This window comes from Grammomys surdaster, unplaced genomic scaffold (assembly GCF_004785775.1).
Source record: "Grammomys surdaster isolate TR1022 unplaced genomic scaffold, NIH_TR_1.0 137, whole genome shotgun sequence".
Taxonomy (NCBI): domain Eukaryota; kingdom Metazoa; phylum Chordata; class Mammalia; order Rodentia; family Muridae; genus Grammomys; species Grammomys surdaster.
Window position 1 is genome coordinate 3,140,058 of NW_021604595.1, and position 26,020 is coordinate 3,166,077.

The 26,020-nt window shown below is 44.8% G+C and overlaps 2 protein-coding genes and 1 pseudogene across 4 annotated transcripts in view; 2 read left to right on the forward strand and 1 right to left on the reverse strand.

Moving 5' to 3' along the window:
- The window catches only part of Tpmt (thiopurine S-methyltransferase), a 20,837-nt gene extending 8,889 nt beyond the window's left edge, over positions 1-11,948 (forward strand). For all 3 annotated transcript variants that reach the window (XM_028763126.1, XM_028763128.1, XM_028763127.1), the window contains exons 5-9: positions 715-767; positions 3,494-3,568; positions 7,112-7,197; positions 9,279-9,323; positions 11,620-11,948. In XM_028763126.1, coding sequence (XP_028618959.1) covers positions 715-767; positions 3,494-3,568; positions 7,112-7,197; positions 9,279-9,323; positions 11,620-11,732 — 372 coding nt within the window. In that variant the 3' untranslated portion in view covers positions 11,733-11,948. The remainder of the gene's footprint in view (positions 1-714; positions 768-3,493; positions 3,569-7,111; positions 7,198-9,278; positions 9,324-11,619) is intronic.
- Positions 11,949-12,917: 969 nt separating this feature from the next.
- On the reverse strand, positions 12,918-24,094 carry LOC114617518 (annotated as a pseudogene).
- On the forward strand, positions 24,093-25,637 carry Nhlrc1 (NHL repeat containing E3 ubiquitin protein ligase 1). Its single transcript, XM_028763275.1, has one exon. It carries the CDS (start codon positions 24,093-24,095, stop codon positions 25,284-25,286), a length of 1,194 nt encoding a protein of 397 aa, XP_028619108.1. The 3' UTR covers positions 25,287-25,637.
- Positions 25,638-26,020: the final 383 nt, after the last annotated feature.

Consider the following 26,020-nt stretch of genomic DNA (forward strand, 5'->3'; position numbering starts at 1 on the left):
ACCACAGGTCAGCTACACCTCACACACTGCAGCTGTCTACCACAGGTTAGCTACACCTCACACACCGCAGCTGTCTACCACAGGTCACCTATACCTCACACACTGCAGCTGTCTACCACAGGTTACCTATACCTCACACACAGCTCAGCACTGCCAAGTGGAGGCAAGAGGATTGTGATTTTCAAGCTAGTCTAGGCTACACAGTGAGATTTGTCTCAAAACAAAAGATGATAGATAGATAGATAGATAGATAGATAGATAGATACATACATACATACATACATAGATACATAGATATTAAAGATAAATGGTAGAATTGGAGCTAAGCATATGGATGATAGATAATAGCTGCATTGTTATTGGACATAGATTTACAGATGGTAGAATATATATCTGTGCACATGTACTGTGGTGCACATGTGGAGGTCAGAGGTCAGCTTGTGGGAATCCGTTCTCTCCTTCCTCCATGGTGGCCCAGGGATTAAACCCAGCTTGCCTGGCTTGGCTACAAGCACCTTACCCTCTGAGCCATTGGGCTGGCCTCCATACAGGATTTAAAGAAAACCTAAGGTCCAGTTAAAGCCTAATAGTTACTGTGTTTAATGTGTGATCCCCCTCTATCTCCTTGGCTTTGTCTGAGTCCTGTTTCCTTTCCTTGGTTGTTTAAAGATGTCCCAATTAAGTCTAAAAGCTTTCTGCATTGTTTCATTACAGAGTTCTTCAGGGAACATTTCCTTATACTGCTGCAGCATTTTTGATCTTCCCAGGTAGGGCTGAGTGCTCTATGAATCTATGTGAGTGTGTGGGTGAGTGTGACCGTGAGTGTTTGTGTAAATGTGCGACCAGGTGATTCCTTTGCACCATTGTGTGTGAGTACGTGAGCGTGTGAGACTGAATCAGTGCGTGTATGTAAATGCCGTCATGTAAGAGTGAAGTGTGTGTGAATGTTAGCGTGTGTGTCTATGTGGCTGGGTGCTCTGTCTGCACCGCCGTACATGTGAGTGTATGTGACTGAGTTTGCATCAGAGTATGTGTTTGAGTGTGTGCATGCCATGACACATGAGTGGCGGTCAGAGGACAACCTCAGATGCCAGTTCTTAGCTTCCACTCTGTTTGAGACAGAGTTTCATGGCCACTTAGTACTCAAACAGGGCTTCAAACTTCTGGGGACTCTCCTGTCTCTACCTCCCAGCTCATTGGGAGCACTGGGGTTACATGGCTTGCTTTTACACGGGTTCTAGCTCTCTGAATTCACATGTTAGAGGAATTTTAAAAGTGACAGGTTTTTCTTTATTCTGCCTAGCTCCGAGATAAATGAGACCGAGACTATGTTATTTATTTAATCAAACTTTATGGCACAATATCTGAGCATTAATTAATCTATTGTAATCCTCTAAGCTAATGTTAAATCTGGCTCTCTCTGCTCTGGGTGCGTTCCCATGCTGGCTCCTGGACCCTTTCTTCGTGGTGAATCCTCTCTCTGTTCCTCCCCTCCCCTAGAATCGAAAGTCCAGCTCTTCTCTCTTCTGCTCAGCTATTGGCTGATTGTCTTTTATTGACAAATCAGAGAATGAATGGGCAGCAGTGTTTACACAACATCCCATAAGGAGATACTTAGAATAAGCATTACAGTGCCCTGTCTGGATTGCAACCAGACATAGGGCAGAGAAATCAGCATTTGAGTAATACAAAGATAATCTTTACAGGGTACATAATAATATGCCTACACTCATGGCCCTTTGCTTAGTGGTTAGTGCTTACCCTCTGAACCAACCATTTGGTCATTTAAAAGGGAGCTATGGCACATGCCTTTAATGCAGCACTGGAAACAGGCAGATCTCTGAGTTGGAGGCCAGACTGGTTTAGATATAAAGTTCCAGGCTAGCCAGGGCTATTTAAAAAAAAAAGGTGGACTTTGGTCCAGCAAGATGGCTCAGTGGGTAAGGTGCCTGTCACGCAGGCCTGAGGACCTGAGTTCAGTCCTCAAAACCCACAGTGGGAGGAAGACACTAACTCCTGAAAGTTGTTCTCTGACCTCCACGTGTGCATCTTAGTATGCATGTGCTTGCACACACATACACCATACACTAAGAATAATTATAATAACAGTAATCATTGTAGCTGGACTTTTGGCTACTTTGTGGGTTCTTTTCTCTTTTGCCCTTTTCCACCCCTCCTTTCAACCCCCTAAAACTAGGTAGGAAAGAGAGGATAGAGGGGAAAGGAGGCAACTTCATCCTTACTTTTCTGCTAATTAGGGGCATGGAGTTCCTTGGGGCAAGTTTAATCTTTAAAGTCAGGAATTTAATTTCTTCTCCTCATCTCTTTGTGCATAACTTCTTGACAAATGGCAATCAGCAGCAACCCACCAACAACCAATACCCCACTCTCCTGGGGTGCTAGCATTTATAAATCCTCTGACACATTCCCGGAATTCCGAACATCATATACTCTCAGAAACGATCTGCAGCTGGTAAAGCCACACCCCTGCTAGAGCACGAGGCAAATCATTGTCAGCTGCTGTGGGCAGTCTGAAGCAGCCCTACATCTGGGATTAAAAAGAAGATATATAATATTTCTGTATTTTTAAAGAAACTGAAATTTTCACTATAAATAATGAGGAGGAAGAAGAGGAAGAAGAGGAGGAGGAGGAGGATCAGGAGGAGGAGGAGGATCAGGAGGAGGAGGAGAACAATAACAGAAGTGAAGGTGGGCCCTGCTGGGCAGTGATGACTGTAGATCTGTTCACTGCTCCTCTGAAGTCTGCAGCTTCGAGGATTGTCCTGCAGCTGCTCTTACCAAAGCCTTGTCTTTCTGCTTCATGGGGATAAGTCCCAGACTTTCAAAATCATTATTGTGCACTGGGCAGTGGTGGCGCACACCTTTAATTCCAGCACTTGGGATGCAGAGGCAGGCAGATTTCTGAGTTCCAGGCCAGCCTGGTCTACAGAGTGAGTTCCAGGACAGCCAGGGCTACACAGAGAAACCCTGTCTCAACAAACAAACAAAGAAACAAACATTATTGTGATGCAGAACAGGTAGGGTGAAGGTAGGGAGAGGAAGACTGTGTTTTCCACCTGGCACCTGAGCCTATGAGAAAGCCAATTACAAGGTACAGGAGGCAGGATGGTACCTGACAGAGCCCGATGCCTGAGCCAGGGGCTGGGAACAGAGCTGTCAGTCACTGCCTCCTCCCTCCTCTTTCCAAATCAAAGCAAAACAGAATGCTGTGGAAGTTAGGAGGTGGACAGTCTCACAAGTGGGTCAGTACACCCCTCTGATGTCTATAAAAGGGGTCAGTACACCCCTCTGATATCTATAAAAGGGGTCAGTATACCCCTCTAATGTCTATAAAGAAAAGCCGCCATGAGATACTGAGACCTTGGTGATGGGTGATGTCCCAACGTGCCCCTTGGGGAACCCCAGGCATCATGTTTGAGATTTGAGCTCTTTCAGATAAAATATAACAACCTTTCTCCTCTTTTTTGAGCAGAGCAAACATTGGCAAGTTTGACAGGATTTGGGATAGAGGAGCATTGGTGGCTATCAATCCATGCGATCGTGATCGGTAAGTTGGTTTCTTCAGCTGACTTGCTTTGACCAAAGTACTCTGTTTCTCTAGGCCTCAGTTTACTCCTCTGCAACCCAAGACTATTTCAGCACCTAACCGCTGCTAACACCAGTGGACTCTTGTGCTGTGCTGGACATTGTTAGAAATATTTTGTGTGTGTTAGCTCATATAATTAGCATGACACCCCTATGACATAGGTGCTGTGTATGACTCCAATTTGCACATGAGAAATTTAAAGAGATACGTCCCGAGTTAGGCAGCTAGTACCTGACAGTACCTGCCGAGTTTGCTCAAAGCTTCATGTTAAATGGTTCCAAGAATTGCTGTGACAAGACAAAGAAATATGTGAGCCAGGTGTGGTCGTGCACACTGGTGATCCCAGCACTGGGGAGGCTGAGGCATAAGGATTGGGAGTTTGAGGCGAACCTGGGCCTCATAATAAGCCCATGAAACTATGTCGATGGATAGATGGTTGGATGGATAGATAGATAGATAGATAGATAGATAGATAGATAGATAGATAGATAGATAGATAGATAATAGTTGGATGGGTGATGGATAGATGATAGATACTGGATAGATAGATAGATAGATAGATAGATAGATAGATAGATAGATAGGATAGATGGTAGATATAAAAATTAGATGGATAGGTGGGTAGATGATAGACAGACAGACAGACAGACAGACAGACAGACAGACAGATAGATAGATAGATAGATAGATAGATAGAAGCAATGAAATCCTTGAGAACTATAAACTACTGGCTATCATTACAAGAGCACTTATGGATACTTTGGGTGATCATAATTAAAACTAGCCTCACTAGAAAGTAAAATTAGGAAAGCCTTCGAGGGAAATGCAATCCCCTTTTCCTGTGCAAATAATACCGGTAACGTGTGTTTCCTTGAATTTGGCAAGTTGGATACTGAATTACTCATTACACAGAGCCAGGCTCTTCACACATGGCCAATGTTCAGGGTCCATCTCAGTGACATCGATTTTTTTTTAATTTAAAAAATAATTGCTTCATAAGTAATGCTTCTTGCCAAACTCAATCTTTGAAAATTAGAAGATTCCACTCCAGAAATATCCATCTTTTCTTTCCTTCAGTGATAATCTCTCTCTCCTCTCCCCTCCGTTCATTTTTCTACCTGTGTTCCACCCCACCCTCCTTCATCTTCTGGACTTTTCTCTGCGGTGCTTGCTCCTAAACCGTCGCTTGAGTCCTGATCCTTTTCACTCAGCTTTCAACAGCTGTTTATGAAGTCCTGTCATGCACCAGGGAGCCAGGGGGCGTGGCTTTTGCCATGAAATATAGCATGTTGCTCTGCTCCTCCTTCCAAAGCCCACACCGCTTTTCCTGTGCAGGCTGTACATTTCCACATGACGCCAGCATCCTTTAGCAGCTCGAAAACATCACTGAAACCCCTTCAGTCTTCCTAACATACTGTATTTATGGACCACATTCAATTGTGCAAAACGTTTTAAGCTTGTAGGTATAGCCTGAGCCCCCTCCAGCAGGTTCCTCTGTTTCCTTGGGGTTAGTCCCTCCAGGGATTTTGGTTTGCTCAATAAAAAGCCACAGGATGGCAGGGAGAGAGCATGATTCCCTTTGGTCTCAAAGGGAAGGCAGGACCATTGGGCCCAGCTGTTCCTCGGTATAGGACCTGACACATATTTGGGGCAGGTAAGGTCTCCGTAAATACTGTGACTGAAGGAAGAAAACCAAGCTGTACATCGAGCAAGGCAAATGCACTGCTTCCTGCATTTGCTCCTCTATCCTTAGCTGTGAAGGACAGCCTGGTGGACACTGACCCACTGCGTTTATGGCTGACCGGGCAGTGACACCCAAGTAGAGGTTTACTTGGAGAATCAAGCTCTGATTGGCCAGAGTCTAGATCCTTCTATTCCCCTGCTCTACCCCTCCCTACCCTCCCACCCCCGTGTGTGTGTGTCTGTGTGTGTATGTGCATGCACACATGATGGATGCCCATGGAGACCAGAAGGCATTGGATACCCTGGATATGAACATGCAGGTGGTTATGAGCCACCCAATGTAGATGCTAGAAGCTGAACTCTGGTCCTCTGGAAGAGCTGTGTGTGCTCTCACCGAGCCATCTCTCCTGCCCCACTTTCTGGATTGTTTTTGAGACTGATTGAAAGTCCACATTCCAAGAGGATTGATGTCTGTCAGTACCAGGAGATAAGACTGAGCCAATCTGATCATCCTAAGGACATACTTCTTCTTGCCTCTTCGTAAGAGCAAGGGTCACACCAGCTGTGGTGTCCCACACCTGCACTCCCAGCACTTGAGAGGCTCAGGCAGGAGGATTGCTGTCAATCTGAAGCCAGCCTAGGCTACATAGTGAGTTCCTGGCCATCCTGGGCTATAGAGTACATTGAGGGTAAGGGTATCAGAAAGTTAAGAAGTGAAAGATTCTGCTCAAAAGAGTACTTTTTCTTTCTTTCTTGTGGTAACCAAGGCTATCCTCAGATTCATTATGTAGCCCAGGCCGATCCGGCTGGAGATGTGGCAGCGCAATTACGAGCACATACTGCTTTTCCAGGGACTTAAGTTCACTTCCCAGCACCCATGTCAGGAGGCTCACAATCGCCTGTAGCTCCGACTCCAGGGGGATCAGAGCCTCTGGCCTCCCTGGACAGCAGCACTCACCTGCATGTATACCCTTCTCCAAACCTCAGACACACACTCATACATAATTAAAATAATGAACGTCTAAAACAAGGACTCCTGAATGATTGTGTGTATGTGGTGGTACACAGACATCTATATAGGTAATACGCTGTATTTTATTTATTTTAAAATAAATAATATCTCAAAAAAATGAAAGAAAAGAAAAACACTGCTTAGCATGCACCAAGCCCTTGGTTCCAACCACAGCACACCATAAATTTGGGGTGGCATTCCATGTCTATAATCCTAGTACTTAGTAAGCGGGGGCAGGAGGATCAGAAATTCAAGGTCTTCCTTGACTCCGTAGGGAATTTGAGGCCAACCTGGACAGGGGGCAACAAGAACCAGGTCTTAGTTACTGCTCTGTTGCTACGAAGAGACACCATGACCAAGGTGGATTATCAAAGAAAGCTTGCAGTTTCAGAGGGTTAGTCTATGACCATTATGGCAGGGCAGGCCATGGCAGCAGGTAGACGGGCACAGTCCTGGAGCAGTAGCTGGAAGCTTAAATCCTAACCTGCAGGCAGGAAGCAGAGAAGGAGCAAGACTGGGCCTAGCTGTGCCTGGCATGGGCTTCTGAAACCTCAAAGCCCACCCCAGCGACATATCTCCTACAACAAGCCCACACCTCCCAAATAATTCCACCAACTGGGGACCACTGTTGAAGTGTATGAGCCTCTGGGGACCATTCTCACTCAAATCACCACACAGGTTTATATGATTAGTGACGACTTTTATGTAGAGTTTGTAGTAAATGCTGGCTTTCTTTATCGCCTCTTGTCCCCTCCAACCTCGCCTCTATAGAGAAATGAAACAAACTTTTTTGTGTGTGCTTTTTCTAGCTATGCAGATTTAATACTGTCCCTACTGAGAAAAGAGTTTCAATACCTTGTGGCTGTCTTGTCTTATGATCCAACAAAACATGCAGGTAACAGTTGTTTTTGTTCGCCTAATTTCCCTGGTTTGATTCTGTGAACATGTAAGAATTCTTTTCCATGACTTACCTCATAGGCACACTGCTTTGTGTGCATGAAGATAATTCTGGGCTAATGAGAACAGTGGACTCTTCCACACCATCCATGTTTTCTTATACCCCTTTCCTGTTTTGTTCAACAGTCATTGTTCAAACTATAGAAGGAAGAAATGGATGGTCCTAATGTAAAGAGATAGCTCACGAGCCCTAGACTAAGAGAAAGAAATATGGTTGCCCTGCTATGGGTGTTGCATGGCTGTGCTGTCCCCAGAGGTGGAGCTACATGTGGCGAATGTTGATACTCACTCAAATACATCCCCACGGGAATTCAGACAAGCAAGGAAGAAGCATGAGGAACTGTGGAATTGTAGGAAAATCTCTAAAATAGTGTGGGTTGGTTTTGGTTTTGAGGCAAGGTCTCACTCTAAAGCTCAGCCTGGTCTGGAACTTACAGTAGCCTAGGCTAGCTTCAAACTCAAAATCTTTGTGCTTCAGTCTTCCAAGTGCCTGGACTGTGACACAGGCCACCACACCTCGCTAACCTTTTTGTCTACTGCTAACATTTTGTCTATTGTATGCTGCTACCATCCTCTTAGATTTTGTCTTGTGTAGTATTTGGCATTGGTAGGGATCAAGCCCAGAGCATGGTGCCTGCTAGGCAAGCCTACTATCATTGAGCCTCATCCCCAGCCTGACTCCTTTGTCTTGAATGTCTAGAAAGGATATATTCATCTGACGCATCTTGTTGCTTTGGGAGGAAGCTTTTACAGCAAGCATGTTGGATCCCAAGGCTTTCGAGGTGCTAGGCAAATGCTGTCCCACTGACACACAGCCCAGCCTGCATGTCGAAGCTTAGTATTTTCCTTGGACAGACGCGTATTTTCATGAAGGAGTTAAAGTTAAAGAGTCAGACTTTTACTTTGTAAGACTCCTTGACTTCTTGTTTGGGGGAGAAGGTTGTTTGGTTAGTTGGCAAGTTTTGAGGCCCCAAACTCTCCTTCTCCTCCACCTGGTGAGTGCTGGAATCACACCTGGTTCCTTGGGTTTTGTTTGCAAAGGATACTGCCAATGTAGCCCAGGCTGGCTCTTGAACCCTGCCATCTTGATTTCCTACGTGTTGAGATTACAGCTGTGAGCCAGCATGTCTGGCATTGTTTGGTTTTTAATTGAGCTTTTTAAAAATAATGCCCCCATTTAATTAATATTTATGTGTGGTAGTCTTTTGCTGTTGTTTTAATTTGAAAATCCCGGATCTAAAAACCTCAGGAAAAGATGAGACTTTAGTGTCTCTACTGTAGGCAGAAGGAAAGAGAAGGTCATGGAGGCAGGAAGGAGCTCTGCTTGGCTCACTTATGCTCTGCTGGTGAGCAGGAGGCCCAGGGAAGGCAGGTGCTATGAGAAGCAGGGCTTTGGCTTCTTGTGTGGTGGGGATGTCCCCACTTAAAGAACAACAATAATGCTCCAAGTCTCCATCCATCCCACACCTGAGTGGGAAGACTGTAGTGGAGCACAGAAGGCCAGAGTTAGCACCTCGGAAGGCAAAGGACACCCCAAAGGAAACTGCCAATCGCTCTACTCTGATCTTTGATAAGAGATAGACAAGAGCCAAATCCGGGGACCAGGGATGTAGCTCAGTTGGTAGAGCTTGGCTAGTGTGCGTGACCATCTCTGAGATGATCTGCAGCACGATGGAGACCAGATACAGCAGTGCTTGCTTGTAACTTCAATACTCAGGAGAAATGCGCAGCAGGGGCAGGGAGGATCAGAAGTTCAAGGTCATTCTTGGATATATAGTGAGTTCGAGGCCAAGCTGAGCTACATAAGAACCTATCTTTAAAATGCACACACATACCCCACAATAAAACAAAACAACCAGAAAGGCATGCTTAATCCTCACCTCTCTGGATTCCTGAGTGGTTTATAGAATAAGTGTCCATGATATCTCTGAACTAAGCTGAGAGGTAAGTCTCAAGAATTTGTCTTTGGAATTAGTGTTGGAAAAGAAAATTATTCTTCATCACACTTCTTTTTCCTAGGCCCACCATTTTATGTTCCAGACGCTGAATTTAAAAGGTTATTTGGTAAGTTAATCTTCCTTTTCATTACACGTGTCCATGCATATGTGCTTCTGTGTGTGTATGTATGTGTATATGTGCATATGTGTGTATGTTTATATGTATGTGTGTTAAGTGTGTATGCATGTGTATATCTATGGGTGCATGTGTGTATATATGTGTGTATATGTGCATATGTGTTGTATGTGTATATGTGTGTATAAGCATATATGTGCATGTATGTATGTATGTATGTATATGTGTATGTAAGTGTGTGCATGTATGTACATGTGTGTATGTGTATGACATGTGCAGGTCACAGGACAACCTGCAGGAAGCCAGTTCTCTCCCTCAATTCTGTGCATTGGCTCAGGTTGTCAGGCAGGCAGCAGGCACCCTTATCATAAGGTAGGCATTATACTCCTTATGTTTATTCTTAAAGATTTATTTTTATTATTTTAACCATGTTTATATGCATATGTGTCTGTATGGGTATGTGCTCATGTCTATAGAGGCCAGAGACATCAGAGCCCCAGGCTCTGGAGTTACTGGCAGTTGTGAGCAAACTTGGTTTTTGTGTGAGAGCAGGGAGTACTTTAGTTGCTGAACTATCTCCCGGCCCCAGTTATGCTCATTTTAAATAAAGTCAGCAAATCAAGCATGGTGGGCACAACTGTAATCCTGGCACTTGGGTAGCTGAGTCAAGAGGAAAGACAATTCAAGGCCAGCCTGAGTCTGGACCAAGGAGAAAGGCCTGTCTAAAAAAGTAGAATTAAATGAAAATAAAGAAAGCATAACAGTTAATTGTTGAGTTGCTAGAGAACTCTCAGTGGTATGTGCAATTAAAGCCTATAAAACGTAAGGACAGAGAGCATCTCATTGGAGACTGTTTTATCCTAGAAAAGGGACTAGTCTCCCTAGTGTGCCGTTTGATCTGCCACACCACCATAGCCCTGGCACTAGGGAGGCTGGAGTTGAGGACCAGAAGGTCAAGGTCATCCTTTTTACATAGTGAATTCAAGGCCAGCTTAGTTTACATGAGACCCATGTCTCAAAAAAAAAAAAAAAGCTAGAAGGGGCTGGGAAGATAGTGAAGAGGGTGAAGTGCCTGCTATGCAAGCATGAAGACCCAAGTTAGTATCCCCAGCACCCACATCAAAGCCAGACCTACTTGCTCATGACTGTGATCTTAGCATCCTTAGCACAGAGAGATTCCAAAGCTTGCTGGCCAGTTATGAGCTCTGGGATCATCGAGAGATCCTGTCTCAATTGATAAAGCAGAGAGTGATACAGAAGACACCAGGCATCATCCCCTGACTGTCAAACTCACATCCATGCATTCACATGCACACAGACACAACACAAAAGAGATAAGGACTGTAGCCACAAAATCCTCAGGAACGTTTCTAGAAACACCCTAGATATCTTTCTGTTGTGGATAGCCCCGGTCTTAGCTCAGTTGGTAGAGCATGAGACTCTTAATCTCAGGGTCATGGGTTCGTACCCCATATTGGACGCCACCTGTTGTGGGAGGTATTAGAAAAAGTGAGTGGTTCGGCTAGCTCCCGGCCTGGCAGCCATGTTCTCGCTCTAAGTTCCTGCACTAATGGAGGTGCTGGATGGCCAGTGGTGCCAGCCCAGAACCTACGAGACGTTGGCATGGCTGCTGCCTCCACTGGTCAGCCCTGTGGAGTCCATGGCTCTAAGCATGGCCCCTGGGCCAACTCTGCCACCCCCATGCGGTAGATATAACAATTCCAGTACCCGGTAGAAAGAAAACTCTTAATGCTTAAAGATTATCCATTGGATTTATATATTAGCAAATACTCAATACACAAGATGCCCACACAATTAGAATTGTTAATCCAATTGCATAACCTTGATATGAATAACTACCTGAGACTGCTAGAGACACAAACGTCCCACCATCTCTCCTCTCCTTCCTTCTCCTTCCCTCTCTCCCAAACTTTTCTTCTCCACCTCCCCTTCTAGTGCCCAATCACCAGCTCTAGCCTTTATTTTACAAATTAAGGTGGACAGAAGGTTCACAAGAAGTCGCCTGTGTACTGATTCACTCCTCCTCTGCAGCCCCTCCCAGGAAAGTGGAATTAGCATCAAAATACAAGACCAGGGCCATCCACAACACTTCCCCTTTTCTGTCCAATTAAAAGGATCTTTTATCTCAGATATAAATTGAGCACAACTATTGCCATTTTGTAATTGTAAGGTACAAGATAGATCTAATACCCAGTCCAGCATTATTGTCAATAAACCTCTTGCAACATCTTTCACAATATTTTAACCTGTTACCTTCTTACTTCAGGTGCAAAATGTGGCATACAATTCCTTGAAGAGGTCGATGCTTTTGAAGAAAGACATAAAACCTGGGGAATTGACTACATTTTTGAAAAACTGTATCTCCTTACTGAGAAGTAAAAAACCAGTCCAGTAGTGGAGCACACCTTTTATCTCAGAAGGCTAGCCTGATCTAAGAGTGAGTTCCAAGACAGTCAGGGATACACAGAGAAACCCTGTCTGGAAAAACCAAACAAAAAACCAGTCAACCAACCAACCAAACAAACAAACAAAAAACACCCAATCCCTGTATGAAATTTTGAACAATTAAAAATTGTGTTGAGGGTTAATGTCTTAGTCAGGTTTTCTATTCTTGCACAAAACATCATAAGCAAGAAGCAAGTTGGGATGTTTTATAGTGTTATACAGCAGCTTCACATCAGAGTCTTCTAGAATATTCTCTGAAACATTTAGGCAACTCAGGTTTTGATTGTTCCTGAGGACTTTAGCCAGGTCCTGGCAGCCTCTAGTGGTGATGAGAGCAGATCTCACACTTAGTGACACCAGTACACTGTCTGGGAGGGTGAGAACCCTACAGAGAACCTTCCATCCTTTGTCCTTCAGGTCATTGGAGCTGATATCTAGGTGGCTCAGGGTTTTGTTCTACCTAAGAACTTCTGAAAGATAGTCTCAACATTGCTCACTGAGGGGCTAACACAAAGTACTCCAGAACACAGTCTGGGTGGCACAAAGCCTTGCACAGTGAGGATATCCCGTGGCCCAAGTTGTTGGATTCTAAATTAAGACTCCTCAAGGTCTTGCTTCTGATCAGGATCAAAGATCTTGCAGTCATCAGGTGAAAGGTCACAGGCTGCTGCCATCAGAATTTGTAAGTTGTACTCTGCCTGGTTCAAGATATCACATAACATGTCCACATCACTGTGGGAGAGGAATGCTGAGGTTCAAGAACTCCGAATTGTAGTTTTGAATCAACTCAGAGAATAGGCACTCACCACATAGAAAGGACACATTGTTTACCACAAGTTCTTTAAGGATGCAGCTGGAGTTCTTCAGATAATTTTATAAGATTCGAAAGACTGGCTCATTGAAAATAGTGTCTATCATTTGGAGGATGTCTTCATTCCTTATGAATACAGAGCATATATGATGCCAAAGGATGAGTAGCTTTTCCCTCTGGTCCAGTTCCTCCTTGAGGACATTTTGGGTTGAAATGGATAAGTCTTTCAATGCAGAACCATGTTTTAAGCAGTAGGCACCATAATAAAATCAGAATAATCCCTAGCCACAATGTCAATCTGGCCCGTAAGTTCATTGCTGGCTCTATGACATCTCCCTCTTCCACTTCAAACAGACAGTTACTTTGTGCTATGTATTTGTATTTAAGGGTCTTCGATGTCACATAGGGTTTCCAGCCACTCAAACAATTCTTGCTTTAATTGGCGAGACAACTGGTAGCCAAAAAAATTCCTCTAGCTTTTTTTGTTCCAATTCATGTAAAAGGCCAAAGACGAAACAGCCCAAAACATTCCATCGTGTTTTGGCCTGTTTTAGAAAAGTAAACAGAAGTTTGTCTATACAGCGAGCATCCTGACTCGGGTGGTCCCCGTGGGTCTTTAGCAGATAAAAGATGGCAGCACAGACCTGGATGGATGGGTGGCGGACTATGTAAGCATTTTCACACTCCCTGCTCTGTTTAAGAAGTCCAGTGTCCAACAGCGTGGGCATGTCAGAGTCCGTGATCCCATGTCTCCTGAGAGCCTCCTCAGTAAACACAGATGTGTCAGTCCACATTTCCTCGACAGCTAGAGAACACAGACCCTGCAGCAGGTCCTGGCTTTTCTTATTTGGACACTGGGAATTTTGGGGAATGAACAAATTGAAGATGTGCATGGTCTACAGGGAGGTGGTACGTCGGCAGATGGAGACTGGGTCTTTTCCCTTCTCTGTCTCATTTAAAGGCAAGTAGCCATCATGCAGCAGACCACAGAGGCCTGACATACATTGAACAGCTGCTCGTTTTCCCTCATCAAACTGAGGGCCTCCTGGGCTCTGTTCCTATCCTGGAACAAGCTGTGGAAATAGTCTTAATATTGCTCTCCTTGAATTCTGTTATTTTTCTCACATTTGTGCATTCAGTCCTTTCCTCCAACTTCTCAAAAGTCTCAAAAGTAGCTGAGATGAGGAGAGAAGATTTGAGGAGGATCTTTTTCCTGAGAAAACTGCTCAGCAATACATCCACTGGCTGCTTCTCCATGCACCTGTCATGCAGCTCCAACTCCTGTTTGGTGGAATCCCACCCATCCCTTCTAAGCTGTCAGTGCTAAGTCACAGTTTCCCTGGTTGGGATAGGATCTCCTCCATGGGAGCTGAGGGACTGGGCCACTCTGGAGACCAGTACAGCCAGGCTTGCTGTCTTCAATTGCTTCACATCTTGACAGCAGAAGTAGAACATGTAGGAGAATTTGTTCTGAAATGCCAGGCCTTCCAACCAGACAAGCATTAAATTTTTCAACATAACAGTCTTGTCAATTCCATCCCCACCTTTCAGGAACACCACACACGTGTGGCTTCTTTTCAGTTCCCTTTGGTACAGGAAGGTTCTCAAGATGATCATATTCATCCTGGAAGGGATTCTGAATACTGATATTGAACTTTCTAGAACAATCATGGGTCAGCTTCTTCTTTAAATGAGCTAGATATTTCGTTTGTGCAGCAATCTCTCCTGTTGCCTCTCTGAGATCCTTCCTGTCAATCTTCTGGAGGATTTTGAAGGTGATCTCCGAGGCTTGTTTCCCCTCACAATGTTTCACCAGTAAGTTGGCAAGGTCTTCCCAAGACACTTCTTTTACTTCAGTCCAAGAAATCTGTTTTAGCCCCATTTGCAGAATCGCCTGTACGAGGAATCCCTTAAACTTCATGCATTCCTTCTTGTTTAGCTCTTTCCAATACCACATAAGGACAAAATCAGAAAAGAACAATGCCAGTTTGTCTTATGGAAGATAGACTTGTCTTCTTGAGAGAATGGATTTCTAAGATGGAAAAAGCCTGGTAAAGTCAGCAGGCTTGTCTGTGGATCCACACATAATCTTCTGGGCTCCTCCAAAGGTCTGGCATCAATTCTCCAGCTCTGCCCTCTGTAACACTCTAAGCTCAGGTTGATCCACTCCACTGCTGCTGCTGTTCTTGGTGATCACCCCATCGTACTGGCATCTCCAATACACTGGGGTCTTCTGTTGCAGCTGGGCTTCACAAATAGCCTCCCATAGGCTGTCTTCATGGTGCCAAGCCTCAACTCCTTTGCATGACTCCTTCAGTCCTGGGTCATCAACTGCAACTGAGGCTGCACCTTCACCAATGGCCTTCCCTGGCCTCTCACAGTGCCAAGCCTCAGCTGCTCTTCATGACCTTCAGTCTTCAAAATCAGTACGACCAGGGTGACGCTTACACATTACCAAGTACAGCTGCAGCATGAGGTACAACCCTAACTACCTCTAGAACACAGCTTCTTTGTGCTCTCAGAAAATGGCTACATGACTATAGCACTGGAACAGACGGAGGAGTATGTAAACGGACAGCTGAAGAATAAGTACGGAGATGCGTTCATCCGAGGAACCAATGTGCTGTACATAAGCACACAGAAGAGGCGGGTGTGGAGACACCGGGAGCACTGCTCTTCAGAGATGGATGAATGGAGCCCTTTTTGGTTCTCTTACGATCTTAGTGGTGGTTGGTGGGGGTTTGGTTTTGTTTTTTAATTGACATTGGAATAAGATAGAGGTATCACATTACAGATTGAATCATAAGTTTTTCATATTCTTTAGTCACATTCGTTATTGTTTCTGCCTGTACAGAATGCAAAAATTAAAAAACAGTTTGTTTCTCAAAAAAATAAGAAAGAGAGAAAGAAAGAAAGAAAGAAAGAAAGAAAGGAAGAAAGAAAGAAAGAGAAAGAAAGAAAGAAAGAAAAGACCTCCCAGAAGATTTCACCTCAGGAATGCTAATCTCTTCTCAATAACCACTAATTTCTTAGCTCCAGCTAACCAGTATCAATTGTCCCAATAGTCTCCTTTTCCTCCTGACTTTAAAACCAGACCAAATGACCAAAGCTACTGAGTTCTGCTGTTCCTGGGGCTGGAATTTGGCCCCTGTTCTATTACATTATCACCAGCTTTCTGTTTTCCAACTCCCTTCACTGCCTAAGTTTAGCTGTCCTGGAACTTGCTCTGTAGACTGATTTTGAACTCATGCCTGTCTCCTAAGCACTGGGATTAAAGGTGTGTACTACTATGCCTGAATCTAAATTTAGCTGGGTGGTATCTTGCCCTAAAGTCTCATTCCCTTAATTTACTATCTCCTAGAATATAGGATTCAGTTCCATTTCACTTCCTGGTGCCCCTTTAATACTCAAACCATATATTTTATATTTTTCCTTTCTAAGCTTGCTATGCTTGCTCAAAATGTTCTTTATGAGACTTAACAAAAGAACAAAGTCTCTGCTGGGCTTTTTTGAGACTTCCTTTGTCAAGTGCAATTAATATAAATCTCTTTACCTTAGCCTCAGGTAGACTCTTCAGACAAAGGTAAAAAGTAGCCACATTCTTCACCAAAATACCACAAAAACAGTCTTTATACCACATACTGAATTTTTCCTCCTCTGAAACCTTTTGGGCCAAGTCTGTACAGTTCAAATTATTCTCAGCAACAGAGTCTTTCATATTTCTAATAGGATGGACCACTATGCCCCATTTAAAGCATACCATTACTTTCCAAATCCAAAATCCCAAATCCACATTCTTCCAAACAAAAGCATGGTCAGGCCTATCACAGCAATACTCCAGTCCCTGGTACCAATTTCTGTCTTAGTTAGGGTTTTACTACTGTGAACAGACACCATGACCAAAGTAACTCTTATAAAGACAACATTTAATTGGGGCTGGCTTACAGGTTCAGCGGTTCAGTCTATTATCATCAAAGTGGGAACATGGCAGCATCCAGGCAGGCATGGTGCAGGAGGAGCTGAGAGTTCATCTGAAGGCTGCTAGGAGAATACTGGTTTCCAGGTAGCTAGGATGAGGGTCTTAAAGCCCACACCAACAGTGACATGCCTACTCCAACAAGGCCACACCTTCTAATAGTGCCACTCCCTGGGCCGAGCATAGACAAACCATCAGAGTTAAAAATATAATCACCTATTTTTTTCTCATGTAACATTCAGATCTTTGCTCATGACTTTTTAAAAATAAAATCATACTAAAATGTTGTAAGTCAATCAATTCTTTAAAGATTGTATGACTGATAGCAAAACATTAAATACTTGTGTCTTTTAGTCAGTATGTATTTCTTCTATAATTAAAAAAACAAAAATATAATGCTTATAACTTTAAACAACAAAAAACATATTCTGTGTGGAAATTAGAATCACTGAGGAAATGTAAGATTTTAATAGGATTTGGGGTAGTCTAAATTTTTTATTAAAAATTATACTTTGCAATAATTCTTAATCTATTTAGGTCCTGGGACCATATCTTCACATGCTTCTCTTGTATAATTCTATATGTAACAAAATCAAGAAACATTAAAAAAATAAATCAAACTATATGGAAAGGTTTTTTCCTTCACAACCATAAGAATAAAACTTTAAATATTTTTCCTGAGTTTGGTCATTTTTTTCTTTTATCTTATTTAAATGAGTGGTCTAAAGCTGTCTATTATAAAAATTTAGGTTCATAATTTGTCAGTTTTTATTAACAATCACATTTTGTCAAATCAGATCTCTCTCTCTCTCTCTCTCTCTCATATGTATGTATGTATGTATGTATGTATGTATGTATCAATGCCTCCTAACTCTTGAGTGCTTTATATTTTTAATTCATGTTAATACAGTAATTACATTTTTAAAGAATTGGCTTCTGTACATATATGTGTATATTTGTGTACATACTAAGGTGATGGTTGCTACAAGGAACACCAGTTAAACTTGGTGAAAGCTGAGCTGAGTATGGTGGTGCACGCCTTTAATCCCAGTGCTTGGGAGGCAGAGGCAGGCAGATCTTTGAGTTGAAGGCCAGCCTGGTCTGCAGAGTGAGTTTCAGGACAGCCAAGACTACACAGAGAAACCCTGTCTCAAAAAAAATTTTTTTGATGAAAGCTGTGTATTATCTTCTCCCTAGAGTCTTTTAAACATTAAACTTGGAGCTGGAGAGAAGGCTTAGTGGTTAAAAGTACTTGGTATTCTTCCAGAACACACAGGTTTGGTTCCCAGGATTCACATAGCTGTGGAATCAGCACCGGTGGCACTACCTAGCAGAGATAGCCAGGCCTCAGCCTCGGCAAGAGTCAGCAAGAGGGACCAGGAGAAGTTCTTGGCTATGCCTCTCATGGGGAAACAAAGATCAGCAAAGACGCAAGACCAACAAGCATTGCACAGCTAGCTCTATAAGCAAGCCAAGCTCACCTCCCTTCACTGCCCATGGAGTCCTTTTATACTCCCTCCAAAAATCACGTGTCCTCCATGGGTCTTGCCTCAGCACGTGTTTCTGTCTCAGCTGACATCACTCGGCAGATCAGTTCAGAGTCCAAGGAAGCTGCAGGACACTACCAGAAGTTTTTGGTCTGTTCTCTCTCTATGGAGTCCTGACAAATGGAGCTCAATTATGCAGTGTAAGGCAGATCAATACATGTGTGTTGTTAGTGAAGAATCTCTCCTCATGTGTCCTTTCACATGTTTCTGCTTCGGTGAAACCTTCCTTCAGTAGTCTGCCTTAGTCTTTCACCTGTGTCCACTTCAGGAAAACATTCCTTCATGTGTTTGCCCCAGCAAAACAACAGATTTTCCAAAGAAAGAACCCTTAACTTTCCAACACACACACACACACACACACACACACACACACATGTAAATTTTGTATAAACTTCTTTAATGCTGTGTTGACCTCACATCCTCTCCAGCAGTAGCATTTAAGGTGATTCCCTTAGATACCTTCTGCCATGGACCTATTCAAATATCTTGATCAGACTCATTTCTCTGAAACCTGCCTTGGTCTCAGAGTGGACTTCTAGACATGATGAGTATCTGACTTCATCTCTGTAGCCAGTTGAATGAACAAGGTTGGATCACTGAGCTAGGCCAATCAAATTTTTTTTTTCTGCAGAGCTGGAAAGACAAGTTACCTGCTCAGAGGGCAAGACTAACGGGTACAGCCAGGATCTCTCTGGTTGCTATGGCCGACCACAGAGCTGAGAAGTGGAAACAAGAACAAAAGTCCAGCCACCAGTATTCTACCCCACCCACCCGTTTTTCCCTTCGCAAGGCCCAGCCCCCAGCCTAAGAAAGAAAGTCTCATGTTGTATGATAGACTCCTGTCTTCATGCAGTAGCTGGAGTGCATTTCCATAACTCAAACCCAGAGAGTCTTAAATGACACAAATGAGTTAGCCTTATACAATCAATCTTTTGTGTAATTTATGTCCTCACTGGGGGTGTTCTGACTTTAAAAGCCTTGAGTTGAAAACACACTAACGTATACATCAAGTTACAGGGATTGAATTATTCTTGAGCTTTTCCCAAAAGTGCCTTTTATATAATTTCATAGCTTAAATACTAGACTGGCCGAGCCTCTGTGCCCTACATGGTGATTTATTAACTTACCCGCCCTGCATGCTTGAACGCACAAACTTGGGCTGAACAGCTGCAGATGGGTGGAAACAAGGAGAATGTCCTAGTTCGTCTGTGTACTCGAGTGAGGAAAGAACACACGGGGAAAGTGACCAAAGCTCCACTGTCTGTAGGAGACTGGCTCTGGAAAGGATTTATGGTCAGGACCACAGAAGGTGGCCTGAACAATGTTTGCTCAAGAGAGCTCTCAGATGCTAGGGGACTCATGGATGAACAGAAACGTAGCCCACAGAGACATTAGCTTGCTGCTCACACCGTAGTTAGTACGTTCTTAGTTGTCATTTTCTTTCATAAAGGAAGCATTTTTTTTCAATGTGTGTTTATCATGCATGTTTTGATTTGGACCAATCTGAACACTTGGTCTTTGGATGGTGGCACAGTTTTGGAAGTTTCTGGAACCTTTAAGAGATGGGGCTAGCTGAAAAAAGTAGGCCATTGGGGGCAGGTTTTAATGTTTTGTAGCCAGGCCTGGTTTAGTGCATGCTCTCTCTGCTTCCTTTTCAGTGGCAGTGAACAATCAGCTGCAGGACATGCCAGCTACTTCAGTCCTAGCCTTCCACCATGTCCTCCCTCAAACCATGACCCAAAACAGACCCCCTTCTTCCTTTAGTTTGTGTCTGGTATTTGGTCACATCAGTAAGAAAAGTAACTAGTGTGATTATGGGGGTGGGGAGTGAGGAGTGCGTGTGTACGTGCCTGTGCGTGTGTGTATACATGCATGCAGGCATGCATAAGAGTGCAAAATGGAGAGACAGAGAGAGACAGAGAGACAGAGACATAGAGACACAGAGAGAGACAGAGACAAAGAGAGACCCACAGAGACAGAGAGACAGAGATTTTTTTAAAGAAAGATCTCTGGATGCTTTGTTTCTCAAGACAGGGTTCCTCCTAGTAGCCCTGGAACTCACTGTGTAGACCAGGCTATCCTCAAACTCACAGAGGTCTGCCAGCCTCTTTAATTCCAAGTGCTGGGATTCAAGGTGTTTGCCATCACCGCCCAGCTCTGTATGCTCTTATTAAAACTATCTTTAACTCATATGGCTCCTGCTTCCTCCCGTGTGTCATCTAATGTTTTGTTCCTTGCAAACAGACTACAAATCCACTCGAGTGGTTGAGTTAATTACTGGCTGGGAGAAGATTCATATATGTGAACCTTAAGCATGACCACTCTGTTTTCAGTATACAGTCCTCATTTCTGACTTTGCATAACTTTGATATATAAAATTTTTAAAAATCTGCCTGGAAATCTGCTGAGGGCTGAAGAACAGGTGGGGAGGGTAGCCATCAGAGGCAGTTTTTTGGTTTTGGTTTTTTGGTTTGGTTTTTTCAAGCCAGGGTTTCTCTGTTTAGTCCTGGCTGTTCTGCCACTTGCTGTGTAGCCCAGGCTGTCCTCAAACTCACAGAGATCTGCCTGCCCCTCCCTCACAAATCTGGGATTAAAGGCATTTGCTACCACTGCCCATTGCAGTATTTTTAAGTAAGAGATGAGCATTTATTTATATTTAAATGATAAAAATAACATGCTGGGAGCTGGTGCACTGTCTTAGTGGTTAAGAGCATGCACAGGACCTGAGTTCAGTTTTTAGCACCCGTGTGAGGCAGCTCACAACTGCCTGTAACCCCAGGTCCAGAGGCTCTGATATTCTCTCTGTTCTGCCGTGAATACCCTCACAGTGGTCCACACATACATGCAGATAACACATATCACATAAATAAAAATGTACAAATAAATGTTAAACAATACTGTTCTAGGTTTGGGATACAGCTCAATGGTAGAGTGTTTAGTATATGTGAGGCCCCAGGTTCAATCCCTAGTACTACAGAATAATCTTAATATCTGAAAACCTGGGAAGTCTAGGGGAGACTACCAAGGACACACAAGAGCAACCAAACGCCCTTGTACTAGAGACATCGCTGCTAAGAGGGGAATGTTTTCTTTTCATCTTTTCTGGTCTGCCTTTACATTCTTGTGATTTTACAAACGTGTGCTCTCATGACAGATCTCATAGCACAGCTCTCACAACACCTCCCTCTCAAGTTCTTCTAACTTTTCCTGAGTGACTAAATATCTCTCAAAAGCAAAGCAAAGGGTTTTTTTGTTTGTTTGTTTGTTTGTTTTGATTCATCAGTGCTGGTGTTGATTGTAAGTGTCATGTTCTTCCATTGAGTTACCTGCCTAATCCGAGGTCTTTATATTTCCTTATTTGAGACTAGGTCTCCCTATGTAGCCTTGGCTGGCCTGGAACTTAGGGAGGTACACCTGCCTTTACTTCCCAAGCTCTGGGATTAAAGGTACACCCCCACCACATCCAAGGTTAAGTCCTTGTACATTTCCTCCTGTCCTGATGATGTCGTTCACCCAGCAGATGAAGTGTGAGCCTGTTGGGCCTGTGCTCGGCATGGTACAGAGTTGAGCAATACCAGAGGTGGGACTTAGCGTGTCTCCTCAGAGACAAAAGCAATAAGAAGAGATGAAGATGGATTGCAAGCTTTAAAATGGACCAGGCCGTCAATTAGACTCTGTATTTTTGATCATATAGAAGAAGGACCGGGCTGTCAGTTTAGGCTGGTAGAAATTCCAGAGTGGAAACTGGTGGATTCCACGGGATGGCAGCAAAGTCTGTAGATCGTGATTGCCAGGAACCGTAAACTTCGAGACTCAAACCTTGGTTTTGACTTCCACTTCTGAAGCTGGAAGCCTTGCATAATTGAGAAAATCTTAACTGCCAATCAAACACCATCCTTTTACTATCTGGGCCTGTCATAGTAGCAAGCACCTGTAGTCCAAAGACTAGGATGGTAGAGGCAGGAGGATCATGCGCCCCAGCTTCATAACCAGTGTGAAGCTGACATGAGCTACATGAGACCCTGCCTCAAAAAAAAAAAAATCTAACTCCTGGTTAGGTGCTTCATTGTAAACTCCCGGAGGAGACTGTGCCTTGTGCTGCAAAGTTGTCCAACCTAGCCAGCAATGCTAATGGTGTAGTGCCACCTGTAGCCTCTCAGAGGCAGCAAAGGTCCGACAAGGCAGAGAAGGAGGTTTAGCAGGCAGCAAGCTGTTGGACATCTCTAGAGGACACAGCTCAGCTGCCGTCAGCAATGAATTGAGGTATTTGAACAGTTTTGATGTAACATGGGGCAGAGACAAGTTACATACAAGTAAGGGATTCATCGAGCTCAGTCTGGGAAATACCTTCTAAAGATGATATCTCGTAGCCCGGCTCTGCATTTGTTATGTGTGGGAGCCGCCAGCTCCGTGTGGAAGCTAGCTTGTCTGAATTAGATACTCGCTGAACACAAAACACGCCAGACTTTACTTAGTACACAAAATGAGTGTTAAAATGTCCCGTTCATGTTTTCAGGTGATTATGATGTCCAAATGATGGATTGCATGAAGGATACAACTAAGTTCATTTCATTTTTCTTTTTAACTTTTAAAAACAGGGCTACCAGGAAATTATTTTAAAATGTGGGTTCCATTACATTTCTGTTGCACAAGACTGGTTCTAAAAATAGTCCAGCTTTTGTATCCTGACTGTATTTCCTGAGTTAAAAATTGTTTCTGAGGAGCTGGAGAGACAACGGTGAGGAACACTTCTGCTCCTACAGAAGACCTGGGTTGGATTCCCAGTACCCACATAGTGGCTCACAGCCATCCACAAGTCCAGTTTCCTGGAACTGATAACCCCCTCCGGCTCCCTATGGCACCAGGCATAATGTAGAGAAAACACTTATACACACAAAGTAAAACAAATCTATTGTCTTATTATTTCTGAGGGGCTGGAGAGATGGCTCAGTAGTTATATACACTTGCTGCTCAATCTTGAGAATCCACAGTAGGACCCCACCCACATTCAGTGCCCGTCATTCTGGCTCTCAGATATCTAACATCTTCTTTCTGGCTTCCAAGAGTCACACGCAGACATCTATACCCACATGCACACACATTAATTTAAAAAAGTTTTTAAAATTACTAATAAAACAATGAATGAGAACCACTTAAAAGGCAGTCACGGAGTGGATTCTATAGTAAGTGCTATTAACAAGTTTTGTTGTTGTTGTTGTTGTTGTTTTGTTTTGTTTTTGAGACAGGGTCTCTCTTTGTACCTCTACCTGGCCAGGAACTCACTACGTAGACCATCATGGAAGGGAACTAACAGCTTTAAAAATATCCCTTCCACACAAACCCACTTCACAAGTATTCTTTTGTCTGTTTTGGTTTGGGAGTTTGTTTTTTTAGGCACAGTAGCCTAGGTTGGCCTCCAAGTAACCACCAACCGCTATTCTCCTGTTTCTGCCTCCTGAGTTCTGCCATCACAACTCCCACATCCAGTTCTTTGAGGGTTACGTATCTACCTTCTCACAAGAGTGATAAAACACACCAGAGAGGTATGCACATCTGCCTCACCCTCTTGAAGTTACCTTCTTTCTTCTATCTCTGTCTTCAGAGTCATACTATACAGAGACTACGAGCCACGTCTTGTTCCCGGGCCCAGCCCTGGTACCCAGCTCCTAGCAAAGATGACTGGCAGCCCTGCTGGGCACCAGCCCTGGGAGACTAGCTGCCACTTACAGGCGGACACGGAGACACCCACTCGCTCCCCCGAGACGCGTCTCGATCTCTAATACTAGGATCTCCCACCCGCGACGTGATCACTCCAGGTCTGCGCACGGCGCATGCGGACGATTGCGTCGTGCGTCCGCCAGGGGGCGGCAGCGCGCGCGTTCCGCGTCAGTGCGCATGCCCCGCCCCGTGACCGTGGCGGTGACCGAGGGCTGCGCGGAGGCCGCGGCGCGGCGGGAGCCATGGGGGAGGAGGCGGCGGGGGTGCGGCCCGAGCTGGTGCGGGAGGCGGAGGTCAGCCTGCTGGAGTGCAAGGTGTGCTTCGAGAGGTTCGGCCACCGGCAGCAGCGGCGCCCGCGCAACCTGCCCTGCGGCCACGTGGTCTGCTTGGCCTGCGTCGCCGCCCTCGCGCACCCGCGGACGCTGGCCCTCGAGTGTCCCTTCTGCCGGCGGGCCTGCCGGGCCTGTGACACCAGCGATTGCCTGCCGGTGCTGCACCTTCTGGAGCTCCTGGGCTCTACCCTCCACGCGAACCCCGCTGCCCTCAGTGCTGCCGCACCCTGTGCGCCTGGGGCTCTCACCTGCTACCACGCCTTTGGCGGGTGGGGGACCCTAGTGAACCCCACAGGGCTTGCACTGTGCCCCAAGACCGGACGGGTAGTGGTCGTGCACGACGGTAAGAGACGAGTCAAGATCTTTGACTCCGGAGGAGGGGGCGCACACCAGTTTGGAGAGAAGGGGGACGCAGCGCACGACGTCAAGTACCCACTGGATGTCGCCGTCACCAACGACTGCCATGTGGTTGTCACCGACGCTGGCGACTGCTCCCTTAAAGTGTTTGATTTCTTTGGCCAGATCAAACTGGTTGTGGGAAAGCAATTTGCTCTGCCTTGGGGTGTGGAGATCACCCCTCACAATGGGGTCCTGGTGACTGACGCAGAGGCAGGGACTTTGCACCTGCTGGAAGTGGATTTCCCTGAAGGAGTCCTTCGGAGAATTGAGAGGTTGCAAGCTCACCTGTGCAACCCCCGTGGGGTGGCTGTGTCGTGGCTCACCGGGGCCATCGCGGTCCTAGAGCATCCTTGTGCCTTTGGGACGGCAAGCTGTAGCAACACAAGGGTGAAGGTGTTCAGCTCCACCATGCAGCTGATTGGCCAGGTGGATAGCTTCGGGCTGAACCTCCTCTTCCCCTCCAAAATAACCGCCTCAGCTGTCACCTTTGATCACCAAGGAAACGTGATTGTTGCTGATACCTCTGGTCCAGCCATCGTGTGCTTGGGGAAACCTGAGGAGTTTCCAGCCCTGAAGCCTATGGTTACTCATGGCCTTTCCCGTCCTGTGGCACTGGTCTTCAACAAGGAGAATTCTCTTCTTGTGCTGGATACTGCATCTCATTCTATAAAAGTCTATAAAGTGATGGAGGGTAATGGAGGGTGACGGGGATCCTGACGCCTGGAGTCAGAAATCCTGGTGTCTTAGGAGTGAGTCAGTATCACTTACCCATGCAGGCAGGGGGAATGGTAACTGCCTGGCAAAAGCAGTTATTAAAGACTTCTAGTTACATTTGTCATTCGGTGAACGCCTATTCCCGCGTTAGGAAATTTGCAGATCTTAGCCCGTTTGTTCCTTAACACACAGTGATGTTAATTCCTGTTATCAGTCTGTCTCGGAGATGAGAAAACAGACCCAGAGTATTCACCATGGTCTCTTTAGAGTTGTATTAACTGGGACAGTTGAATTCAATTCTGGCTCTAAACCACTTGCTTTTAAATAAGATGCCAGATGTCACAAAAAAAAAAAAAGTGTGCTGTGTCTTATGTATGTTCTCCCTACAAGTCGATAACTGGTTAAGTGGGCAAAGAGATGAAAGAAAGGGGTCTCCATGGAGCTTTTTAGGAGAGATGGGAAGGTGTCTGTCACCTTCAGCCAGGAGCTCCCGCAAAGGCAGAGTAGATGGTTTATTACCATTCCAAGATTTGAACAAGAAACAAAGTTGAGCTCTATCCTTATAAGGCAAAGGCTGCCAGAATGATAGTGTGTGTCAGAATTCCAACACTTGGGCAGTGGAGGCAGGAAGTCCAATGCATCTACAGCTAGTAAGTTTGAGCCTAGGCTGGGCTACATGAAGTGTTATCTCCTTCTCCCTCTCCCCTTCTCTTCCCTCCTTCCTT

Excerpts from the sequence above, each read along its gene's own strand:
- Nhlrc1 (XM_028763275.1), top strand. The coding sequence starts at position 24,093 with ATGGGGGAGGAGGCGGCGGGGGTGCGGCCCGAGCTGGTGCGGGAGGCG.